Raw genomic sequence first — 21,186 nt, 5'->3', positions numbered from 1 at the left:
CTAGACAAAAGCCTAACAGATAACATGGACCTCCAGGTTTTCCTGGGTATCTTGCACACAATATTCCACTTTTTTCTTGTCTGACTCCTCCTTTCAAGGGCCTCACTTGCAATAAAGGCACCACAATGAAAAAAGCTCACAGTTTAAGTAAAACAAATTAAAAAAAAAAAAAAAGAACAAAGGCAGAAAAGAAATTAATCCATTCATCCTTAGAATGCAGCAAATGAGCTTCAATGTGTGGAAACTCCCTCCACCAAGGTGAGTAATTACAGAAGATGACCCATATTTATGCCAGTTACTCTTTTAACAAGGTGCACAGGGCGAGTAAGCATAATTCCAGCTATAAAATACCTCTAATGCCTTCATATATGCTCCAACATCAAGTTTCAGACCATCAGTTTCTTTATAGTAGCGTCTGGAAATGAAAGTGATAAAGTTCCCATGAAATGAAAACGGCAGTTAAAGACAAAGAAACCACATTTTATTATTTCTGGGCCTTTATAGATGTCCATATGGCTGCATAAAAAGTCACGCAATCAGAAAATGCCAGGCCTTGGTTTAACACCAGGAGTTAAGGGAAGGACAGGCTCAGGACTGTGCAATGCTCAGGGAAAGGATCCCAGATGCCCATCTGGGAACCACTTCACTGGTTCAAAGGGATTTCAGTGTGCTTAGAGCAGGATGGACTGGGCTGTGCATTACTGCAGTGACAGAGAGCCCCCGAACCTGCAGCTCTGACCCCTCCTCAGTGTGCCTGCAGACCCCAGACAGGACCATCGCTGCTGTCTCAGCCTCCCACACCAGGAAACCCTGTTTATCAGGACTAAAAGCCCTCCAAGCTGAATTTTGTTCCTTCTAAAAATGCTCCCACTGCCATGAAGCTCATGGAATTAGAAGGTGTCTTTAGAGAGTTTTTCTGGAACAGCAATTCACATTCATGCAGGTCTTCCAAGCTCTGGGCAGAGCAAAGACAGGTTTCTATATGAGAGGAAAAAGAGTAGGATGAGCAGTCAGCTAAGATTTTATGCCTTATCCTTCTGCCATTTTCGATTATTCAGCATAGCCTTCCTTTAAAATGACCACTTGACCTTTGCTAGAGCAGCCATTAACCTTCTATAGTCTGGTGTAAACAGCTTAATTTTCTGACAGTGCCATGACAGAAGAAATTACAAAGCCAATTTCCACTCTCAGCCCAAAACAGATGCTAAATGTAAATCACTCCATTTCCAGGAGCAGGGCATTCTGCTTCAGTGACTCTGACACTTTTGTTTTCCACGGAATGAACTAAAACTTCTACCAAAACCAAGGTGCTGGCCCAAGGCAGGCACCTTACTAAGGTCCACCCAGCTGTGCTGGCTCTGCAGGTTGAAAATGTAGCTGAGCTTCGTAGATGGCTCTTTGCATCCATGAGGCTTCTCCAGTCAGGAGAACAGTTCTTATAATTTATAATCTTCCTCCTTCGGGTCAGAGAACTCAGCAGAGAATTTGTATTCCCATTACCTCAATGATCAGCCATTAAAAAACAATATGCTCTTGGGTGAAAACTGAGCTCTGAATATCCCAAAATCTTTATTTTCTAACAAAAAGTAATATTTCAAAGAAGTAATAAAAAGAGCTGTTTCTATTAATGAATGACCAAATAAATATTTTTACATGCACAGGGTACAAAGCCTTTTTGCATTGATGACAACACAGTTCCTAGAGCAAAGGCTGATTCTATATTTAATTTTGAAATATGGTATTACATAACACAAAATTTGATTATTTTCTGTACATTAGCCATCCTCCTGTCTCCTCTCAACATTTTCTCCTTATCCTTCTGAGAAACAGTAGGAATTTTTCACCCCTGTTGGAGGATTAGAGTGTCAGGTAAGGCAGCACAATGAATTTAACTGCTCCTTCCTACTGATAAGTTCTGCCCAGCTGGATCAATAACCCACAACCTAAGAAGGGTTTTCATGCCCATTACAGTCTATTGAACCACTGAGCAAAGTTGTCACTGCACTTTTCTCAAGATAAACATGCACAGTCTCTTTTAAACCCATGCATCACACAACAGATAAGAATAACTCCTGTTATTCCTGTTGGGATTTGTCATTATTCAGCACAGGAATTAATAACGTCCTGTTTAAAATCTCAGAATACATCTAAAGTCATTATTTTCAGGAAAACATTCCAACTACCTGACTGGATCTTTTCCTGTGTGTGAAAACAGGAGGTTAAAATTGACCCTTAATGCACGGAGAATAATTAAAAATACTGTCTGACATTAAAACTACCAAAGCAATTGATCTGCCACTTCAAAAGCACCAAACTGCATCACAAACCTACACCAACAGCCCTTCACCCAAGCATGGCCTGTGGCAATTCTGGGTTTCCTTCACTATGAAAAATCATTTCTATTCAGTTCAGAGAGGAACACGTGGCTACAGGCAGCAGTTAAACCAACAGTTCTCACCTCTGAGACACTAAATACTCACACACTTGGGGGTCACAGACATCAAAATCCAAACTCTCTGTGGTTCCTAGGAGGGTTTGAGGCTCTCTTAAAGCACCAGAAGTCCTCTTCATTGACAGGCACCTGATCAGATCAGGCTCTCAGTCCAGGCACACAGATTAAAAACTGAAAAGCGGGAACTGGGAGTGGCCACACTGATTTCTGGCCTCCACTGAAGATATTAAAAAATGCAGAGACTTGAGGGAAAAACAGAGCTTAACTCACCCTTTTCCAAGAGACATCAAAACAGGCTTCTCCATCCCAATCAGAAGTCGGAAAGCCTCGTTAAGGTTTGCATAGGTGAAGTTTTCTGCTGCATCTCCAAGAACCACACAGTTTGGGTTTGTCTTATTGATCTCGGCAAACTCAGGGACAAGATCTACAGGAGGAGGCAAAAACCAAAAAACCACAAATCCCTCACTGTGGATTCTTTGCTTCTTTTTTCTGCTAAGGTTGGGATTAAATGTGTGAGAGGATATTTCTTGTTGGGACTCAGATGTTTATTAGTTCTCATCTATGTTACAGTCTCACACACCCTGAGTTCCACAGCCCTTCACTCCAACAAACTAAAAATGGAGCTGCATCTCTCTCTCTACAAGGCCTTTTAAGGATAAACTGTGTAATTAATAAATGACACTTATTTTTACTTTTAACCCAATAACCAACCACCCATGCCCTGCAATGTGGACTTCATCCAATTACACAAAACCACCCAAACCCATGGAGAAGAAGGTAAACAAGAAGGACCAGCCACTGCCCTAAAACCTCCATCTTGCTTTATGTATACTACTATATTCTAAACCCTTAAATTCTGAGTTTCCCACCCTGTGACATCACACACTTCTATCCAAACTCCACACCCACAATCCCAGTTCTGCCATTCCATTTTGGAAGCCTTCTCCACGGCCCCAGGTCAATGCAGTGTTCTCCTGGGGGTCAGTGCCTGGCAGCACAGAAAGTCTGAAACTCTCAGCAAACAGGGTTCCAACACCAGCATTTCCCCAGATTCCTGCTTCCCTTCACTCACAACGACACATGAAAAAAAAAATAAATCTCAGTCTGAATCAAGTGCTCTTCAGACACGTACTCATCTGCCCTAAAACAAAGAGGGAACCAGAGCATTTCCCCTCCCTCCCTGTGCCCCCAGTGCTGTCCCACCATCGTGCACCAGCAGGTGTGGCCTCAGGCCACGCTCCCTCAGGAGGCGACAGGCGGCCGGCGCTGGCGCGGTCACTTGGGCCACCGAGACGTCGAAGCCCATGGCCTGCAGCTTCCTCACAAAATTCTCCCGGGTCGCCTGGGTTTCGTTGGTGCAGAGCTGCAGCTTCAGCCCAGAGGCTTTGATCCTGTGGAGGGAAGGCAGCAGAGGGGGTAAGCAGATGAAGGAAATGAGACAAGAGTGTCAGTCTCAAGCTGCATCACGGGAAATATAGGTTGGGTATTAGGAAAAAGTTCTACGTGGAAAGAGTGATAAAGTTCTGGAATGGCCTGCCCGGGGAGGTGGTGGAGTCACCATCCCTGGGTGTGTTTAATAAAAGATTGGATGTGGCACTGGGTGCCATGAGGTGTTGGGGCTGGGCTGGACTCGATGATCTTGAAGGTCTCTTCCAACCCAGTGGTTCTGTGAGTTCTGCTAAAAGGGTGAAGATGATATTCCAAACCAGGAGCAGGATCCTTTGCTGTGACTGGATGCACCTGAAATCCTGACTCTGGGCACTGCAGCTTCCAGTTAGTTCAATGATCAACACTGGGGTGGATCCAATCACATTTATCATTAAATCTCTCATAAAACACCTGTGCTGTTACTTGGTGGATAATCCCGAAAAATCTGGCACTTTAATTGATTCATTAATAAATATTTACAGGTAATTGGATTCTCAGGGGAAGAAAACATGGCCACGAGTGTCCAGAGCCAAGGATATGGCTCCTGTGGACTGGCACTCTGCAAAAGTTGTGTTGTTGCCCCATTCCTGAAGCGTCCAAGGCCAGGTTGGGCTGGGCTTGGAGCAACCTGGGGTAGTGGAAGGTGTCCCTGCCATGGCAGAGGGTGGAATGGGGTCTTTTAGGTCCCCTGCAAGCCCTCTGCCTCTGAGCAGCTTTGTTTCCCAAGCTGGTGACCTGCTGTGGCTGTCCTCAAAAAGCCGCTTTCCCAAGGATGAGCTGTCAGCTGTTTGGAGACCCAATGTACTTCAGAGTGGCCACAGAAAATCAGAAGCACTGAAAATGTACCACAATTAATAACAAATAAACATTTGCCTAAGGGACTTTCACTCAGCTCCTCTAATACATGAAAATGCCTACTTTTTGTCAGTTTTCATGTGAATTTGTGCAAAATCATCTTTGAGGACCTGAGCACATGCAGATTCAGATACTTAGGTAAGTCTTATAAACACAGTTTTATGAATTCTTGTAAAAATGTTATGACTCTTCTTTGTATTAAAATGAAAAGGGGCTTTCCTATTAAGGAAGTCCCTGCACTGATTCTCAAGACAACAAAACATGCTGGGTCCATTTTGTAGGGAAGATCTCACTTGGTTGGTGCAAACACCAAAGCCACCTTGAGACAACAGATCTGATGATGAACTTTCCATCAAAGGATTCTTGGAAATCTGGTTCTGACCCAGAGAGCACCTTCTGCTCATCAAAACTACGCACCAGTGTCTTCTTTAATAATGCTGGTGATTCATTTCTTTCTTGTTATTTGTCTTTCCTAATCATAGATATGTGAATTATCAATTACACTTAGTGGTTAATTGCCCTTCATAAAGATAGCTTTTCTCTTTTAAATTAGGCAGTTAATATATTGTAACTAATATCATCCACTTGTACATTATAAATATATCTTCATTGATTGGAGCACTGAATGTGAGATTCACTCTCAAGTTAATGAAGCAATTGAGTGAAGAAGTGCAGGGTGCACCCAGGGAATAATTATTGTTAATGAATTATGATGTGACCTTCTCAGAACAATGAACAATCAGTGTGACAGTGGGATGACAATATTCCACATCTGTTATTTGAGACATGGTTTCAGCTGGAGTTAAAAAGCAAAGCAGTGTAATTTGGATACACAACAAACTTTAATATAGAGTGTGCCATGGGTAAAAAAATATATTCTAAATGCAAAGCCTCCCTGCACACTCTTAGGGAAAAAAAAAACAAAACAAAAACAAAAACAAAAAAAAAAAAAAAACCATGAATCACAACTGACTGGAAGCAGAGATTTGTTGAATTAGAATCTGCTTTTTCTCTTCCTAAAGGTCAGCATAATGAATCCAGGGACAACACCAACCACAGACCTGCACAGACAGAGCAGCACCCTCACAGGTCAGCTTGGTGAAAGCACAGATACAGTTTTCCTGTACTACGAACTTCACTTCTTTCTCAGCATTTTGGATGGAAACCAGAGTGACACTTCTGAAAGGACTGAGCAAAGCAGGAGTCTGGACACATCCCAGACTGCTTCATGCCTTCGTGGCCACCAGCAATTACCACCCCAACAAATGAGCTCAGAAAATACTCAGGATCAGGACTACAAAGAGTTAGGCCAAGCTGGACAAAGAAATGGGAGTCCTCTGGTGACACATGAAAAGGACTTTTAAAAATATCCTGGAACACTAAATGAAACAAAAATCCACAAAACTCTAGAGAAGACTTGTTACTATAAAAATACCTTTCCAATGAAAAGTCAACTTTTCCTTCCCAATTAGCATCTCTGAAAAGAGCCCTGTAAACTCTGCCAAATCCTGCAGAGAACAGTCACACTCACCTGTACCTTCAGCATCTCACACACTGGGATGAATCCATCCCTGGATGCTCAGCACAGGGATGGTGAGCTGAGCCTGCAGGCCAGCAAACAACTGTTAACTCAGAGCTGAAATAATTAGGGAGAGCTTTTACCAACAGCTCTGCATGGGGGAAAACCTGCCTCCAATCACATTTACAGCAATACTCTCGTTCAGTTTCCCTGGCCTGGCAGGTTTTGCACGTGGAGAGACTAAAAGAAGTGGCTTGAAGGTCTGTGTCTCACAAGTGTGATGCTTTGCTCAGTGAGTCTACAGGGCTGCAAAGCTTCAAGGGAAACCTCCAGCCTCTGAACTGACCCACTGCTCACACTCCCAGCAAAGCAAGGCAAAGCACTGCAATTTCCACTGCTGGCAAGTGTGGGGATGTCAGGAGAAGAATACAGAACAAGATTTGTAATGTGATGCCCTATAAGATAAGGAGCAAGGGATTAGGTACCTGCAGGAGCAGAAGAATGAGGCAGCAGGAGATGAAATACAGGACACACGTTTTATTGAGATCTCCAGCGTATTACAGGTTTATCAGCAGGTCCATTACAGAAGCACAGGCACACCCAGGAAACCCAGTCAATCAGGCCTTCAGCTGACTTCCACACATCGTGGCCGTGATAAAGATCCCACCCAAACACCAGGAAAATCAATCCTGATTAGAGCACGTGGACAGGCAGCATTGCTCCCCATGCTGCAGGGACCTGGCACGGCTCAGGTACCTGGGACATCCCAAGGCTGCCTCTCCCTCACTGTTTGGGGCCATCAGCAGGCTCAGCATCAGATAAATCCATTTTTTGCACCAAATCCTCTCAATTTCCAACATCACTGCTCACACCACTCCTAATTCCCGAGAGCAGGAACAGGAGAGCTTTACCTGAGCAAGGCAGAGCAGCTTCTGACCCTCCAGGGTGTGACAAATGCCAAACTCAGCTAAAATGGCAAAAGAAACTTGTCAGAGCCCTTCTTGGAGGGGATGGCAGAACAGAGACGGCAGCAGGGAGCAGATGGAGAGGCCACTGTCCCCTCCAGCTGTGTGTCACTCTGCTGCCAGTGCCTGCTCTGCCGGGGAGATGCCACAGCACACAGGCACTGAAGGAAAAAGTCACAAAAAAAAAACCCTTCCAAGCCCCAAATTAAAAGTGGACAGGTGAGCACTGAGCTACCACACCAGCCCTACCAGAGGAGGGATTTAAGCCCACTCCAGATCCAAACAACCACTTGGTCACCCAAATGATCCCCAAATCCACACCTGGGGCACCCACCCGGCCCCGGGCACTCTGTGAGCACCTGCCCAGGGGAGAAGAGGAAGTGAGGGGTTTAATTTCAGCCCTGAGCTGCCCCTGGCGCCTCGGCAGCGCTTTGAACTGACCTTTACCTCGTTCTGCTGGAGCAGGACACGGGGCTGAGTGACAATGTCCCACAATGCAATTACCATGCGTCAGATGAGCCGGTCCCTTACAAATCACCTCGAACTTTACACATCTGCTGCCTGTCAGCATCTGCCAGGCTCACTCACCCGAAAATAATGAAAAAAAACTCTCATTATTGCTCCATAACAGGTAAAGTGTTAGGACAATTATTGGACATCCTCACTGACCTTGTGCAGACTTAGCCAACTGCCCTTGCCAACCTTTATGGGCAGCCTTTGGGCACATAAAACACAAAACCTGTTCTTTCAGATGATGTAAAGGTTGTGACACCCGTAGGAAAAGCAATGGTCCTGGAACCCGGACTGGGAATCATCAAACTTAAATTCGCATTATCCTGCACATGGCTGAAGCAGCTAAGGAAAAGCTATAAGGCTAAACTTCAGATTTCCCATCTTTTCCCACTGTCTTTTGCAGTGAAGGTTTTTCCTAAGATGGGAACAGGGGGAAAGCCCAGCCCACAGCCAGAGGTCCTGTGCAGATGGGCAGTGGGGCAGAAAGTAAAACCTTGGAACAGGCAACAAACCTGAGCTTGGAGACTGTCCAACAACAACTTCAAAGGGGTTTGGAAATGTGCTACATGAGATTTCCAGAACTGGCTTTTTATCCTGCTTTTGGTCTTTCAGAGTGCTTTGGGGTTTTTAATTTAAGAGGAAGCATGCACTTTTGCTATTTGACTCTTTTGCACCAGTGGACAAATACGAGTGTGCTCCTATGTAAACCTCTCAGCACTCTGATACCTTGCCTGAAACACAGGGAATCAACAGCACCTGCAACCAAACCACAAAATAAAAGCAGGAGTTTGTGCAGCAACACCATCCTCCCACCTGGGCAGGACTAATGTTAGTGGCCTCTGCAAGGGCAGGTAAAACCTCTTCTGATCTTGCAACTTTTTCCCAGGAGAACCTCCCTGCGAGCACCACACACACCTGAGGATCCAAAAGGGTTTTCTGGCTCAGCACTGGCTCACAGCAATAATCCCTTCTGGGGTCCAGCTGTGGAAATGCCTGGTGGGAGGAAAGCACGTTTGCTCTGCTTAAAAAGTGTCTTTTTGGCAAAAATGTGCTGCATTTTCTCTGAAAATCTCTATTCCTGCCATTCCAGTGGCTGTTTCAGCTTCTGCAATAACAACAAGGCAAAGTTGTTATTTCAGAAGCCTGAAGGAGGCTGTAAGTGCCTTTGCCCATCTTTACATGGTACAAGCCTCTCCTAATTCCATGGAAACACTGAATTCCCTGATGTTTTTTAACCTGGTGGGTGCAATGGAATCAGAGGACTTTGGATAAAACCCCAGGATTTTCCTTCTCTCTCCCAGTGCCCAAAACTTTCCGTTCCTCTGATTTCTGCCATCACAGCACATCCAAACTGCTTCAATCTTGCTGTCACATCTCTGATGCCACTTCTGCCCCCTGACCTCCTGGTGTTTCCCTTCACTGATGTCCTGTCATGGGTCCTGAGTACAGCCAGGCTCATTAAAGCCCCGATTCTCTGGGGACCCAACTTTCTGCTCCACGTAGCCCTGACAAATCCTTACACACGGCACTTTTTGGCCCCAGTCCCTCTTGCATTCCTGAAACTCATCTCTACATCTGCCATCTCCCCAGCACAATTTCCTCTCCAGCCCCATATGGCTCACCTCTCTCTAAATATAGAAGGGGATAATTTGGAGGCAATCCAAAGGAGGGATTGCAAAAGGGATTAAAAAATAGGAGGGCATTACCTTTGCACATGAATAAAAGCAGATTAATAGGCACACATGAAGGAGCCACAAGAAGAGGGCAATGTTACTTAAGGGTGGGCAAGGGTGACAAAAGGAAGGGTACAGTTATAAGAGTAAAGACTCTGGAAACACCACTTTGCAACAGTGTTTGGCTTTTTTTTCAGTAATAACTGGAAAAAAAATCACTAAATTGTAGCTCAAAGCAAACTTTAAACACCCACCAATGTCTTTATTTAGGTGTTTTGATAATTTCGAATTTTTCAGGGGTAGAAAGAAATCCTGGAAGTTTTAACACTAAAACAAACACAAAGTCCATCTTATCCTGAATTCTCTACAAAGGCTATTGAATACAGCTGGATACCAGAATTACTGCACAAATTATCCAACACCATAAATCAAAATCCACCTCCCTGAACAGCAGGGAAGACAACAAATTTGTAGGCAGCAATATGCCACAACAGCGAAATCTAGAATTCATTTTAGAGTTAAAATAAATTAATATTTTATTTTATGTTAATATGCTAATATTTTAAATTAATATGTTATATTAATTTATAACATTAATAAAAATGACACATGCTTCTGAAGGGAATCTGCAGAAAGGAAGCACAAAGCAGAATACAAGAAAAATCTTTCTGGTCCATTAAGTTCAGTAACAAGATACATTTAAGGTGCAGATTACCAAATCAGCTTAATGTATTACACCACACTGCAAGTGGTTCAATAAGTAAACTCTGTCAGACCTTAAATAGCTGGAAAATCTCCACTTTGGGAGCTGCCAAGAAAGGAAAAAACCAGATCTTTGGGGATTCAGTTAGCATGAACAGGTCTGGGATTTTCATTTTTATGGACAACATAGTGAATGATACTCCAATAGCTTTTATTCTGTGCAAAAAGGGGGGTACGTGATCTTTAAGGTTGCTTCCAACCCAAACTATTCTATGAGTCTATGAAACTGCTAATTGCTCCATCAAAAACTCATTCAAAACCAAGTTATCTTTGACAGGGTTGAATTCTCACTTTGTACATAAAGAGCACCTGTTTGTAAAGAAGGAATTCTATTTCTGAGACCCTAAAGGTTAAGGATGTGTCAACTCCAAAAATGCAAGCACTTAATCATGCAACTTGTGCAGACAGCAGGTGAGCGCCCACAACTTCAGGGACACAAATCTTTTTAAAGAAATAATGAACACTGCTGATCAGGAAAGCAAATATAGGTTAGGAACACCCACTGCACTCAAAACTGAGACCACAGCTAATGTTACAGACTGGAGAGCAGCTGAGGATCAATTCCTGGATCCCCTTCTGGCTCTGCCAGGGAACAGCTACAGAATACAGAATGCTTCATTTTTTGTGCATCTGCTGCTTCAGGAGGTCAGTGACACCTGGGTCACTGGGTTTCTTGGGGTAGAAAGTGTAAAGAGAGTCAAGTACAAAAACAAATTAACAGATATTTACACTGCATACTGTGTAAAGTCTGTATACTTTACTTGAAGGACTCTTTCTAGAAGGAACAATTCCTTTTCTATCAAATGTCCCGAAGGCACAGCAAGCCTCGGAACTCTGAACATCTGCACAGCCTGTGCTAAGCCACATTATCTGCTGTGACAACAAAGATTTCCTACTCCTTGTGGCACACACACTTCCAAAAGGCTCTTTGTGAGCTCCCAACTCCTCTGAACCCCCACACCCTGAATTGTTTTACAGTCCCAGTTCCCTTGTTCTCCTCACAATCTTCTTCTTGTTAGACTCTCCAGGTATTTTATTTAACAGGACTGTCCAGCTGCTCCTCAGCCTCCTGCTCCCCAGATTTCCGCTGCCCTTTTCAAGGGCTCTGTAGAAAGCTGTGCTAACAGATGCACTATCCCAGCCCAACAACAGGATGTTGTAAACCTCCAACTACTGTGTGCTTTTCATATGGATATGCTAATGGACACACTATCAGCACACAGCTGTAAATGCAAATGCCAGAGCACAGGCTGAGCATCTTTTATGGGTGTTTAACCACCTTCTGTCTTGTAAGGGACCAGCTCCCTGCTATTTGTAAGATAAAAAGCAGCTAGCTCACCTCGTGTCAATGCTGTGTAAATCGATTAAGACAATAACAGCACGGCACTGAGGCTCTGTTAGGGCTGGCTCCAGGAGGAGCCTTTAAGTCACCGATGGCCCTTCTGATCTCATCCACCGGCTTTCTGATCTGCTCCAAAGCATCTGCCAGTGAACTGCACACGCTGGGAAGAGATGGGTGGCGTTTATGTAACGTTTTCAAAGTAACAAAGTTATGCCACAATAAGTTAAACAATCAAGAAACACTATGTCTTAAAAGTTTTTAAGGGATAAATTATCTTATCAAGCCACTTTTGGCTTTTTTAGCCATCCACTGCTGTAATATCCCCACCTAAAGATAACAACAGTCCCTGGAGAATTTAGAGACATTCTTGGCTCCAGGAGTGCCAATACCCTTTGGCACACGGGTGCCTGGCTGCCACAGTCTGGATGAGTAACAAGGATCCAGATTCACTTTATCCCTTGAGCACAGGACTCAAGCTCTGCTCAACAAACACTCCTGTGGTTCACCTTCTCAGCCTCCTACCCACCAATCCCCTCTCAGTGTACACTGAATCCTTCAGTATTTCACAGGTAGGATTTATCAGCAATAAACAAAGCATTCCCAGCTGTTACACTCAGTGTTTCACCACAGGTTATACCAATTATTGATGCCTTGCTCAGGAGGGTCTCTACAGCAGTGAATGCCACCTTGCTCAGGGTGTTCCAGTGTCCATCAGCTTCTCTGGCCATGTCTCTGCTCCATCTGACTGTACTTTTGGCTAAAAACAAACAAGAGGGAAGCAGCCATCACAAATAGAAACCAGGCCAAATTCTGCTGGCAGAAATTAGGCTGCTGCTCTCACAAACACTAACTCAAATAACTGCACAGCAGAATTCAGCTGAAAACAAGAGAAATAATGCAGCAAATGTAGTTTTAGGAGGTCAGGACAGCTTCAGTCACACGAAACCAATGACATATTAGTATGTTTACTTATCATTTTTATTGGAGTGTACTATATGTTGTTACACTAAGTTAATTGCTGTAATGGGGAGGTGATGTAGCAAGACAGTCTGAAATGAACAGGTCAGCTATCCTGTTGTAAGAGTCCTTATCTGTACCCTGAGTTATCAAAACGGGATTAAGGTTTCTGTTGGACATATATGTGCACTAAAAGATGTGCAGAGGACCACAGCAATTTGAATTAGTTATAAGGTTCCTTGCTATCTGCAATTATGGCTCTTTAACTGATTTTTAAAAAAAGAATTAATTAAAAAGAGCTCCTTTTAGCTTTGATTCATCTGCTTGAAACCACCCAGCTGTACTGTGACACAGACACAAATATTAATGAGCAACTGGCAATAGGATAATGAGTCAATAAAGAGCTTAAATGGTGGGAGCCAGAACAGTTACTAGCCTAATAGGCAGATAAATAAGGCTACTTGACTTTACCCAAGGAAAATGATTATTCTTCACCACTTACATTGAATTACCTGAACAAAGTGGTTTGGTGGGGTTTTTTTCCCTTCCTGGCACTTTTCCATTCTGCTGTTTCCAGTTCCCACAGCTACATCCACAGTTTCTCCACTGCTCACCAAATCCTGCCCAAATGAGATCAGCTTTCCCTGTACAGCATTCCAGAGCTGGATTGCATCTCCAAACCCTCCTCAAAGACCCCTGCAGCCCTTCCAGACAGAGAGACAGATCAGATTAGCTGCCAAGGCCTCCCTGTGACTAACAGGCAAAAAGGGCTTACACATTCCCAGGATGTCCACAGAAAATTTTCCTACATTTAGCCCAAGGCCAGAGTTTCACTGTTGTTTCATCAGCATATTTCTGACGTTACTGTAAGTTACACTGCAGTTTAAGTTGCCTCCACGCAGGAGGTTTCAGCAAATGCAGCAACAAAGGTTATTTAACAACAGCCTGCAACCTGACAAAAGATGAAGTTTAAAATTTAGGAGCAAGAAAACGACATCAAAAGCATCTGGTGAACCACGACACAGGTATTATTGAATATGTCCTGGTTTCTAAAGGAAGGATCTGATCTCTGACCGTACTTATGCAGCTGTTGTTATTCATGCTTGGTTTGACCATGCCTGGAGGCCTTGGCTATGATCTGGACTGTGCCAGGCTGTGCTGTGCACATGCACAATCCCCTGAAAGAATCACAGGCCACAGGATTTCAACAGAAGCAACTTCTCCCCCTGCCTTGTTTCACTGAACTCCCTGGGAATGCTGCTCTCTCCTTGGCAGTCCTGGCACCTGCAGTTTCTCCTGGCCAGGTGAGCACCAATAACCAGCCAAGAGCGTCAATAAGGCTTAAACTTACTTCAAATATTCCTCTCTGACAGCACTGGGAACTCTGTCCATCTGACAACATCTTCTGTGCAGCCTACACGTGTTTCAAGAAATATGAACAAACACATAATTATGGGGGAAAAAAAAGCACGCAGCAACGGTTTCTGTTATTATCACTTCATTTGGATCTTCTCCAGTTCTGCCTTTCCATGGTGGTTCCATCAACATTCAGGCACATATTTAACTAACCTCATATGATTAATGATACTGAATTCAAGATTTCTTCCTGCATATTTTCCTGCTCAATAATGCACTCGTCCCAAGTGTGTCTGTGCTGAGTGGCCCCAGAGGACAGAAGCTGCAGAGGTGCTCACCAAGCAGAGCCGTCAGTGTTTCACAGGGGTTCAGAATTTAGACATTTAAAACACTACAACTGTAGCACATGCAGCCGCACAGAACGGCTTGGGTTGGAAGGAACACTAAAGTTCCACTCTCCTGAAATGGACAAGGACACATTCCACTATCCCAAGTTGCTCCAAGCCCCATCCAGCACTTGTCAGGTGACACAGATCTGGATTTTCCACAGTGGGTGAATGAAACATCACAGAGAGCCAAAAGGCTCTTCAAGAAATTCACAACCACACAACCAATACCTGGCTTTAAACAAAGTTGTCCATGTGGCCACTGCTTTCCCCTGGCCCCATCCTGCTCCTCTGGTCAAGCAGGGCCAATACAGACACACTGGCAAGTCAACTTAACTTATTAAAGTTACTTAAGTTAAAGTTACTTAGCTCGTGTTACCTGGACAGCCTCACCCAGCTGAAAGTGAAGGAATTCACTAGATGTGGGCACTGGGAGTAACTTCCCAAGACCACACTTGGCTTTTGAGTCACTTCCAAGCTGGGCAATCATTAACCCCAGCACAGAAACTCTCCACTGCAGGGTTGCAAGCGCCCTACAAGAAGATCCAGCTAATTTGACAGCAGAGTTAATCAATTTACAGAAACACCAGCGTGGGTAATAGCTGAAAAATGACCACCAGGGGATAGTGGCAGATTTCCTACACACTGCCAGCTCCTGCCACACGCGCAGTGACACCAGCAAGCACAGAACCACGCGGGACGTGCCTGCCGCGCCGCCCCAGACCCTTCCCTCCATCAGCCCAGGCTCTGCGGGCTCCCTTTCCTAAAATAACCCCCGGAAGCACCGAGCTGCCCCCTAAAGCTCCGGTTTCCCGTGCGGGACGGACACAGCGCAGCGGGGGCTGGCTCACACCAGCTGCAGGCGGTGACCGCAGCCCCGGCCCCGCGCTGGGCCGCCTCTCCCCACCCACCCACCTGCGCACGGCCTCGGCCGAGCCGGCGATGGGGACGCCGCCGTCGGCGCCGCTGTCGTAGAGGACCCCGCTGACATCGAGCAGCAGCCCCCGCACGGCCCGGGCCCAGCCGCGGCCCCGCTCGGCCATGGCGGCCGCGCCCGGCGCTGCCGGGAAATGCAGGCCCGGCCCCGCTCCGCCCCGAGCCCGCCCCGCGGCACCGCCCGCGGCACGGGCACGGGCACGGCGCGGTGGAGCCGCTGCTGGAGCCGCTGCTGGAACCGAGCCGAGCCGCTGGAACCGAGCCGCTGCTGGAACCGAGCCGCTGCTGCTGGAGCCGCTGCTGGCCCAGCCCTGGAAGCGGCCAAGGCCGAGCTGAATGTGGAGCAACCTGCCCTAGTGGGTGGCATCCCCACCCATGGCAGCGGAGTGAAATGAGATGATTTTTAACGCCCCTTCCGACCCAAACCATTCAGTGATTCGTATGACAACCAAGGGAACAAACCCCACTGACTCGTCATGCAAAGAATTTGACAGTCGCAGATAAGATGTTATCAGCTGTGTTCCAGCTTTACGGATAGTATTGTTTTCTCCCAAATATCTTCTCGTCGCTAATGCCATCAATAGCATGGCACGACTCCCAGAATGTATAAGGAGCTGTGGTGGAATTATAGTCCATTTTGTTTTAAGGAAAGCAGAGGAGCCTTGGCAGCATTGATTTGCATCACCGCTTCTGGAATAGCCTCTGGCTTCTCCCTAAAGATAATATCTAAACTGTGAAATTCATTAAATAGACTCAGAAATGGATCAGGTTATTTAAAACAACATTACTAATGGCACAATATCTCAGCTGTCTGCAGCGATAGTGAACATTGTCTTGGATAGTGTTATCAGTCCAGGACACCCGCTATGAATATTGATCCACAGCTTGTTACAGCCATCACTTGCCGTCAGGACAGGTCAGGGTTGAAACCCACCTAGCATCAAAGCAATTTAAAGACAGCACTTGGGCTGAATTTTAATGCCTGAGCTGGGAAACAGACCAACTTCAGAGTACTGGAACTAATCCATGAGTATGTGCCCTTCCACGTGCATGTATGTTTGTAGGTTGTTGGGTATATACATGTGAAATTGATGAGATTTGAAAATGTCTTCTAGCTCACAGATTAATTTCAATGCTGCAATTTACATTCTCAGCTCCTGCAGACCAAACAACTCAAACAGAAGCATTTGCAGTCTCACATATATCAGATTTTTTTCCTGGTTCCCCACCTCCCACATCCCCAAAGTTAAGCTTTAGCCACCTGTAGCTTGTGGGTGTGAACTCCTCAGGTCTGAGCTCCCTTCTTTTCTACATTCTTGTGGTATTCTACCCCAGAGGCCGGTGCCAAATGGGCTCTTGGATAATTAACAGTTACTTTTAATCACATCACCCTTGCACATCATCATCTCATCTTCTTCCTCTCCCCTTATCTTAAAACCTCTGCCAAGAATTATTTGTGAGCCAAATTCTGCTGAGGCTGAGGCAGCTATGAAGAGGAGGAGGAGGAGGGCTGTGCTCTGCATCTCTCCATTGGAATAGAACAAGGTGGAGAACAGATTCCTATTAAGGGCTGCCTTCCCTGGCTGAAGGGTGCCTTTCCCCAATCTGGCTGATGATTTGTGGCACCAACAAACGCTGAAATGCCAAGGAGGGGGGAAAGCACCCCCCTGAACAGATACAGGTGTGCAGAAATACATTGTAAATGTGTTTTCAATAAGCAGGACTGGCTAGAAGTGGTCACAGGGCTGGTGCAGATTGGGGAGGCTAGGCCAGCTGTCACCTACCCTGTCCCAGTTATAATGAACAGGCAACCAAGTGTTTTCCCCCAGGACAATGAGGGTTGGTTAGGGGGTTGCTCAATGGGTAGGAGCTCCTCCAGCACAGGCAGGCCTCAGTTTCCCTGCCTACTTACTGGAGAGTTGCAGGAGTGGCCCAGAGTCTAACTACACTGATCCCAAGCTGCTCTCAAACGAAAAGTTGCTCCTTTCTCCCTGAGGACTAGGCAGTAGCTTCACATCTCAAGCAGTGGCTGCCGGGTCAGGGAGCGCTTGGAGCTTGGATCCTGCCCAGCACAGGAGAGAGCTGCCAGAGCCATCCCTCCTGTGCTGGGTCCCTCTGAACACGAAGCTCACTCAGCTGGACCCGTACTGATCGGGAGAGCTGCAGGTGGCTCAGAGGAGGGCGAGGGGACAGGTGCAGCCGGCGGCTCTCCCGGGGGACACCGGCTGCCGTCGGGCTGCCGGGTGCAGGCGCATCCCTGCTCTGGCGGAGGCCCGGCTCCGGTGTCAGTGTCTCCTCTGCACATCCCCTCGCCCAACCCGGGGCGGGTAACGGGAAAGCCCCGTCGCCGAGAGGCTGGGATGGAGGGAGGCGCCCACTGCGCCCCCGCGGAGCCAGCGCGGCGGGGAGGGGGCGCGGGGGCGGCGTGCCAATGGCTGCGCTGCCCCCTCCTCTGCCCCCACCCCGCCGCCGGCCCCTCCGCCTCCCCGGCTGACCCTCCTCCCCGCCGCTCACTCCGCGCCGCCAGCGCCGAGCGTGCGGCTCCGGAGCGGCCCGGCTCCGCGCCCGGCGCTGCGCTCCGCCGGCTCCGCGCTGGGAGCCAGCAGGTCTCCGGGAAGCGCGGAGGGTGGGGTGGGATGCCGGAATGCCCGGACCGCGGGGCCAAGGCGGCCCCCATCCATCATAAAATCTCCTTCTCCATCTTAGACATCCTGGATCCCCAGAAATTCAGCAGAAGACGCGAACCGGCTTCGGGGAGCTGGGGCAGCGCCCCCCGCTCGGGCGAGCGGGAGAAAAGTTTGGGAAGAGTTGAAGTAGGAAAGGACGCTGCTGCTCCCGGCAGCGGGAGGAATAAACTAGAGGCACATGGTAGGAACGCGCTCGCGTTTCTCCGGCCGGCGCTGGCGGGGCGCGCAGGTGGAGGCGCCGGCACACGGGGACCCTCGGCCCCGCGCCCGGCGGGACGCGCTCCCCGCGCGGGGTCCCGCAGGAGCGAGGGAAGGGCGGGCTGAAACTGGATTTTAAGTCTTGATGAGGCAAAGGGAGAAGTTCTCGTTATCTGCGTGCCCTGCCCGGTTCCCTGCGTACGGAGCATGCTCTGCTGCCGGAGCAGGAGGGCGCGCATCAGGGCGCGCCGCCGCCCCACCCCGGCGCCGGACGGGCCGCGGCTCTTTCCGAGGCGCCGCACGGGTTTCTTTCCCCCAGCCCCCGGGCGCTCCTTTCCCCGGGGCGGCAGCGGTCGGACGCCCCGGGCCCACGGGACGGCCGGCTGAGTAATTGCTCAGCCCGTCCCCACCGGAGGATGCCTTAGCTCCCGGTGATCGATATCCTATTACCGACTCCCGCCTATCTCCTCCCCGCAGCTTGCAGGTGCCCACTTCAAACCTCCTTCCCCCGGCCTGATCCTAATATTGTTCGATTAAAACTTACCTTTAATAGATGACATCTATCGATCTGGCCCTCGCAAATCTGAAACTCCATTAGCGCAGGGATGGGGAGGGGGGGAGGGGATTTATTTCGCTTCAGAAGGGGACTTTAATAACTTCTTTTTTAATTGGTAAGAAATCCATATCGACGGCTCCCCCCTCCCCACCGCGGATGCGGTGGCACGGTGGGGGACGCGGAGGGGGGAGGGGTCTCGCACGACGGGCGGAATTTTTCTCCCCTTTATTTTATTTTTAATCATTGCCCTTATGTTGAGGGGAGGGAGGGATGTGGGAGCAGAAGCGCGGGGTTCGGAGGGGGAACGGGAGGAGGGATGCGCCATCCCCTGACGAGCCCCGCGATCTTACCTAGATGCGCACGCCCCGGCGGAGAGCGGCGCCGAGGACGCGGGGCAGGAGCGCGACGAGGAGGACCCGAGCGGGGACGGGACCGGGACCGCGATCCCGTCCGGGCCGGAGGAGCCGGGCTCGCCGCGGAGCGCCCGGCGGCGGCGGCCGGAGCCGGGCTGCGGGAAGCCGCGGCGGGCGCGCACCGCCTTCACCTACGAGCAGCTGGTGGCCCTGGAGAACAAGTTCCGAGCCACGCGGTACCTGTCGGTCTGCGAGCGCCTCAGCCTGGCGCTGTCCCTCAGCCTCACCGAGACGCAGGTGAAGATCTGGTTCCAGAACCGCCGCACCAAGTGGAAGAAGCAGCACCCGGGCGCCGACGGGGCGGCTCCCGCAGCATCTCCCGCGGCGGCGGCGAGCGGCGGCAGCCCCAGCCCGCCGGGCCCCGCCGCTCTGCCCTTCCAGACTTTCCCTTCCTACGCCAACGTGATAGTGCCGCCGGCCGCCCCCTTCCCGCTGGGCGCCGGCCCCTTCGCACCCTTCCTGGGCCCCGCGTACCTCGGCCCCTTCTACGCCCCGCACCTCTGAGGCGGCAGCGCCGGGGCAGCCCCCGCGAGCCAGGAGCGCACCTCAGCCCTTCTGACCCAGCGGGGAACACCGTCAGCACTGCTGCTGCTTGCGTGGCGATTTCAAGTGTAAGAAAGTTGATTTTTCCTAGGCGTCACGGCAGCATGCTTAACTTTGACACACAGAGAAAAAAAAACAAAACAAAACAAAACAAAACAAAAAACCCACTATAACCACTGGATTTTATTAGCACCTTTGAGATGTAATTATAGGTGTTGGAGATGGGAAAAGTAACCCTCTTTACACATTCCTGACACTAATTCCCTGCAGATTCTTCTCCAAGTTCATTGTTAAGATGCTCCTCGTTGCTGTTCGGCTTGCCAGCACACGTCTGAAGCCTCGGGGGCTCGGGAGCTGTGGCACTCGTTAGCACCGCTGCGATCCTGATGCTGATGAGGGTGCAGGCGGCCGTGTCGAATCCCAGGGATGCTCGGCAGAGGAGACGTCCCCAGGCTCTGACTGCGCTCGTGGGACTCTACTGAGCTGTTTGACCCACGTTTCATTATCGTTTCTGAAAACTGCCAGTCATGTTCTTGACACCCTACCTGGAGGAGAGCTTTGTTTGGGAAGGTGCAGGAAAATGCAGCTCCGTGTCATCGGGAGACAAGAAGGAAATCTGCCTGGTCAGTGGGAAAGTGTTCAACTGCTGCTCGTGTCCACGGCCTCTCTGCCTTTCTCTGCAGTTTAGTCCCAATGACTTCACAGGTTTTGGATAAGAAGTCTAAAGATCATTCTTTTTGCAGAGACCAGTTGTTCTTGTAATAACACAGCATTAGTGCCAAATGAGGCAGAAAAGAAAACATAAATCAGAGAAAAGTATTACATTATTCATTTCTTTAAAAATGGGGCATTTGTGGTAGAAAGTAAGTAAAACACAGTATTTCCAGCATGCTGAGACCTATTTTCCATAACAGAGAAACACATGCTTTTTCTGGTTTTGCTTTTTGGAGCATTTGTTAGAAGGAAAATCACATTTCATCTTCATCGTTGCAAGCATCGGAATGAAAAGGAATTTTAGCTGGGGGCTCATCTGTCCCTGAATGGAGGGGAAGTAATTGGTTTAAAAAAATCTGTCTCATGCAGTTTTACAAATTATTACAACACAGTATTCCAGACTGTATCCTCTCGGTCTCTGACAATGCTTTAAAATACACACTGGCTTTCCAACCAAAAAACTTAGCTCATAAATCCTATCTAACTCTTGTGTTGGTCTAAATAAAAAGGGTTTTTAAATTATTCCCTGTTTAATTGTTTTCAGTGTTACTGGGATGAGGCACTGTCTGCTTTGTGGACGATGTGCCCACCTGGTGTGGGTCTTGATGGTCCCTGTGTTGCATGTCAGTGACTGAGGGTGATACCTCATCTCCTCTGGGCTGGCTGCGAGGAGATGGGTGATGGGACAGCCCTCTCTTGCAAAAGTCACCCTCCTGACTTCTAGCTTTGCAGGCATCAAGGCTGTGAGAGCCACAAGCCTAAGCTTGGGCCAGCTGAAATGACCTGAGGTTGTCTTTCCAGAGCGAGAGGAGGTACTCAGTGTCTCCTCAGTGATTTGTAGAGCTATTAATGGAACACAGAGTTCACCTCAGGTCATGGGCTTGGAAGTCATGGCTGTTGTATGAATGCGTTTACTTGGAGGTTAATTAAA

The 21,186-nt window shown here is 48.1% G+C and overlaps 3 protein-coding genes and 1 long non-coding RNA gene across 5 annotated transcripts in view; 3 read left to right on the top strand and 1 right to left on the bottom strand.

Annotated features, from left to right (window-relative positions):
* The window catches only part of LHPP (phospholysine phosphohistidine inorganic pyrophosphate phosphatase), a 74,320-nt gene extending 59,009 nt beyond the window's left edge, over positions 1-15,311 (bottom strand). For both annotated transcript variants that reach the window (XM_068198295.1, XM_068198294.1), the window contains exons 1-4: positions 15,124-15,311; positions 3,656-3,843; positions 2,723-2,876; positions 352-415 (exon numbers count right to left, since the gene is read on the bottom strand). In XM_068198295.1, the coding sequence (XP_068054396.1) occupies positions 352-415; positions 2,723-2,876; positions 3,656-3,843; positions 15,124-15,251 (534 nt within the window). In that variant the 5' untranslated portion in view covers positions 15,252-15,311. The remainder of the gene's footprint in view (positions 1-351; positions 416-2,722; positions 2,877-3,655; positions 3,844-15,123) is intronic.
* OAT (ornithine aminotransferase) overlaps positions 1-21,186 on the top strand; it is a 345,851-nt gene that overhangs the window by 301,741 nt on the left and 22,924 nt on the right. The gene's annotated exons all lie outside the window — the stretch shown is intronic.
* On the top strand, positions 3,765-8,361 carry LOC137478416 (uncharacterized). The gene is made up of 2 exons (XR_011001551.1): positions 3,765-3,898; positions 5,758-8,361. It is a non-coding gene; the product is annotated as an uncharacterized lncRNA (long non-coding RNA).
* NKX1-2 (NK1 homeobox 2) lies at positions 17,576-19,672 on the top strand. Its single transcript, XM_068198291.1, is given in 5 exon segments — positions 17,576-17,621; positions 17,624-17,670; positions 17,672-17,750; positions 17,851-18,012; positions 18,940-19,672. Coding segments are annotated over 5 exon segments (897 nt in total). The 3' UTR covers positions 19,503-19,672.

The sequence above is a fragment of the Anomalospiza imberbis genome, chromosome 8, assembly GCF_031753505.1.
Source record: "Anomalospiza imberbis isolate Cuckoo-Finch-1a 21T00152 chromosome 8, ASM3175350v1, whole genome shotgun sequence".
Classification (NCBI taxonomy): domain Eukaryota; kingdom Metazoa; phylum Chordata; class Aves; order Passeriformes; family Viduidae; genus Anomalospiza; species Anomalospiza imberbis.
The sequence above is the reverse complement of the archived record's forward strand: the minus strand, read 5'-3'. Positions and strand labels throughout refer to the sequence as shown.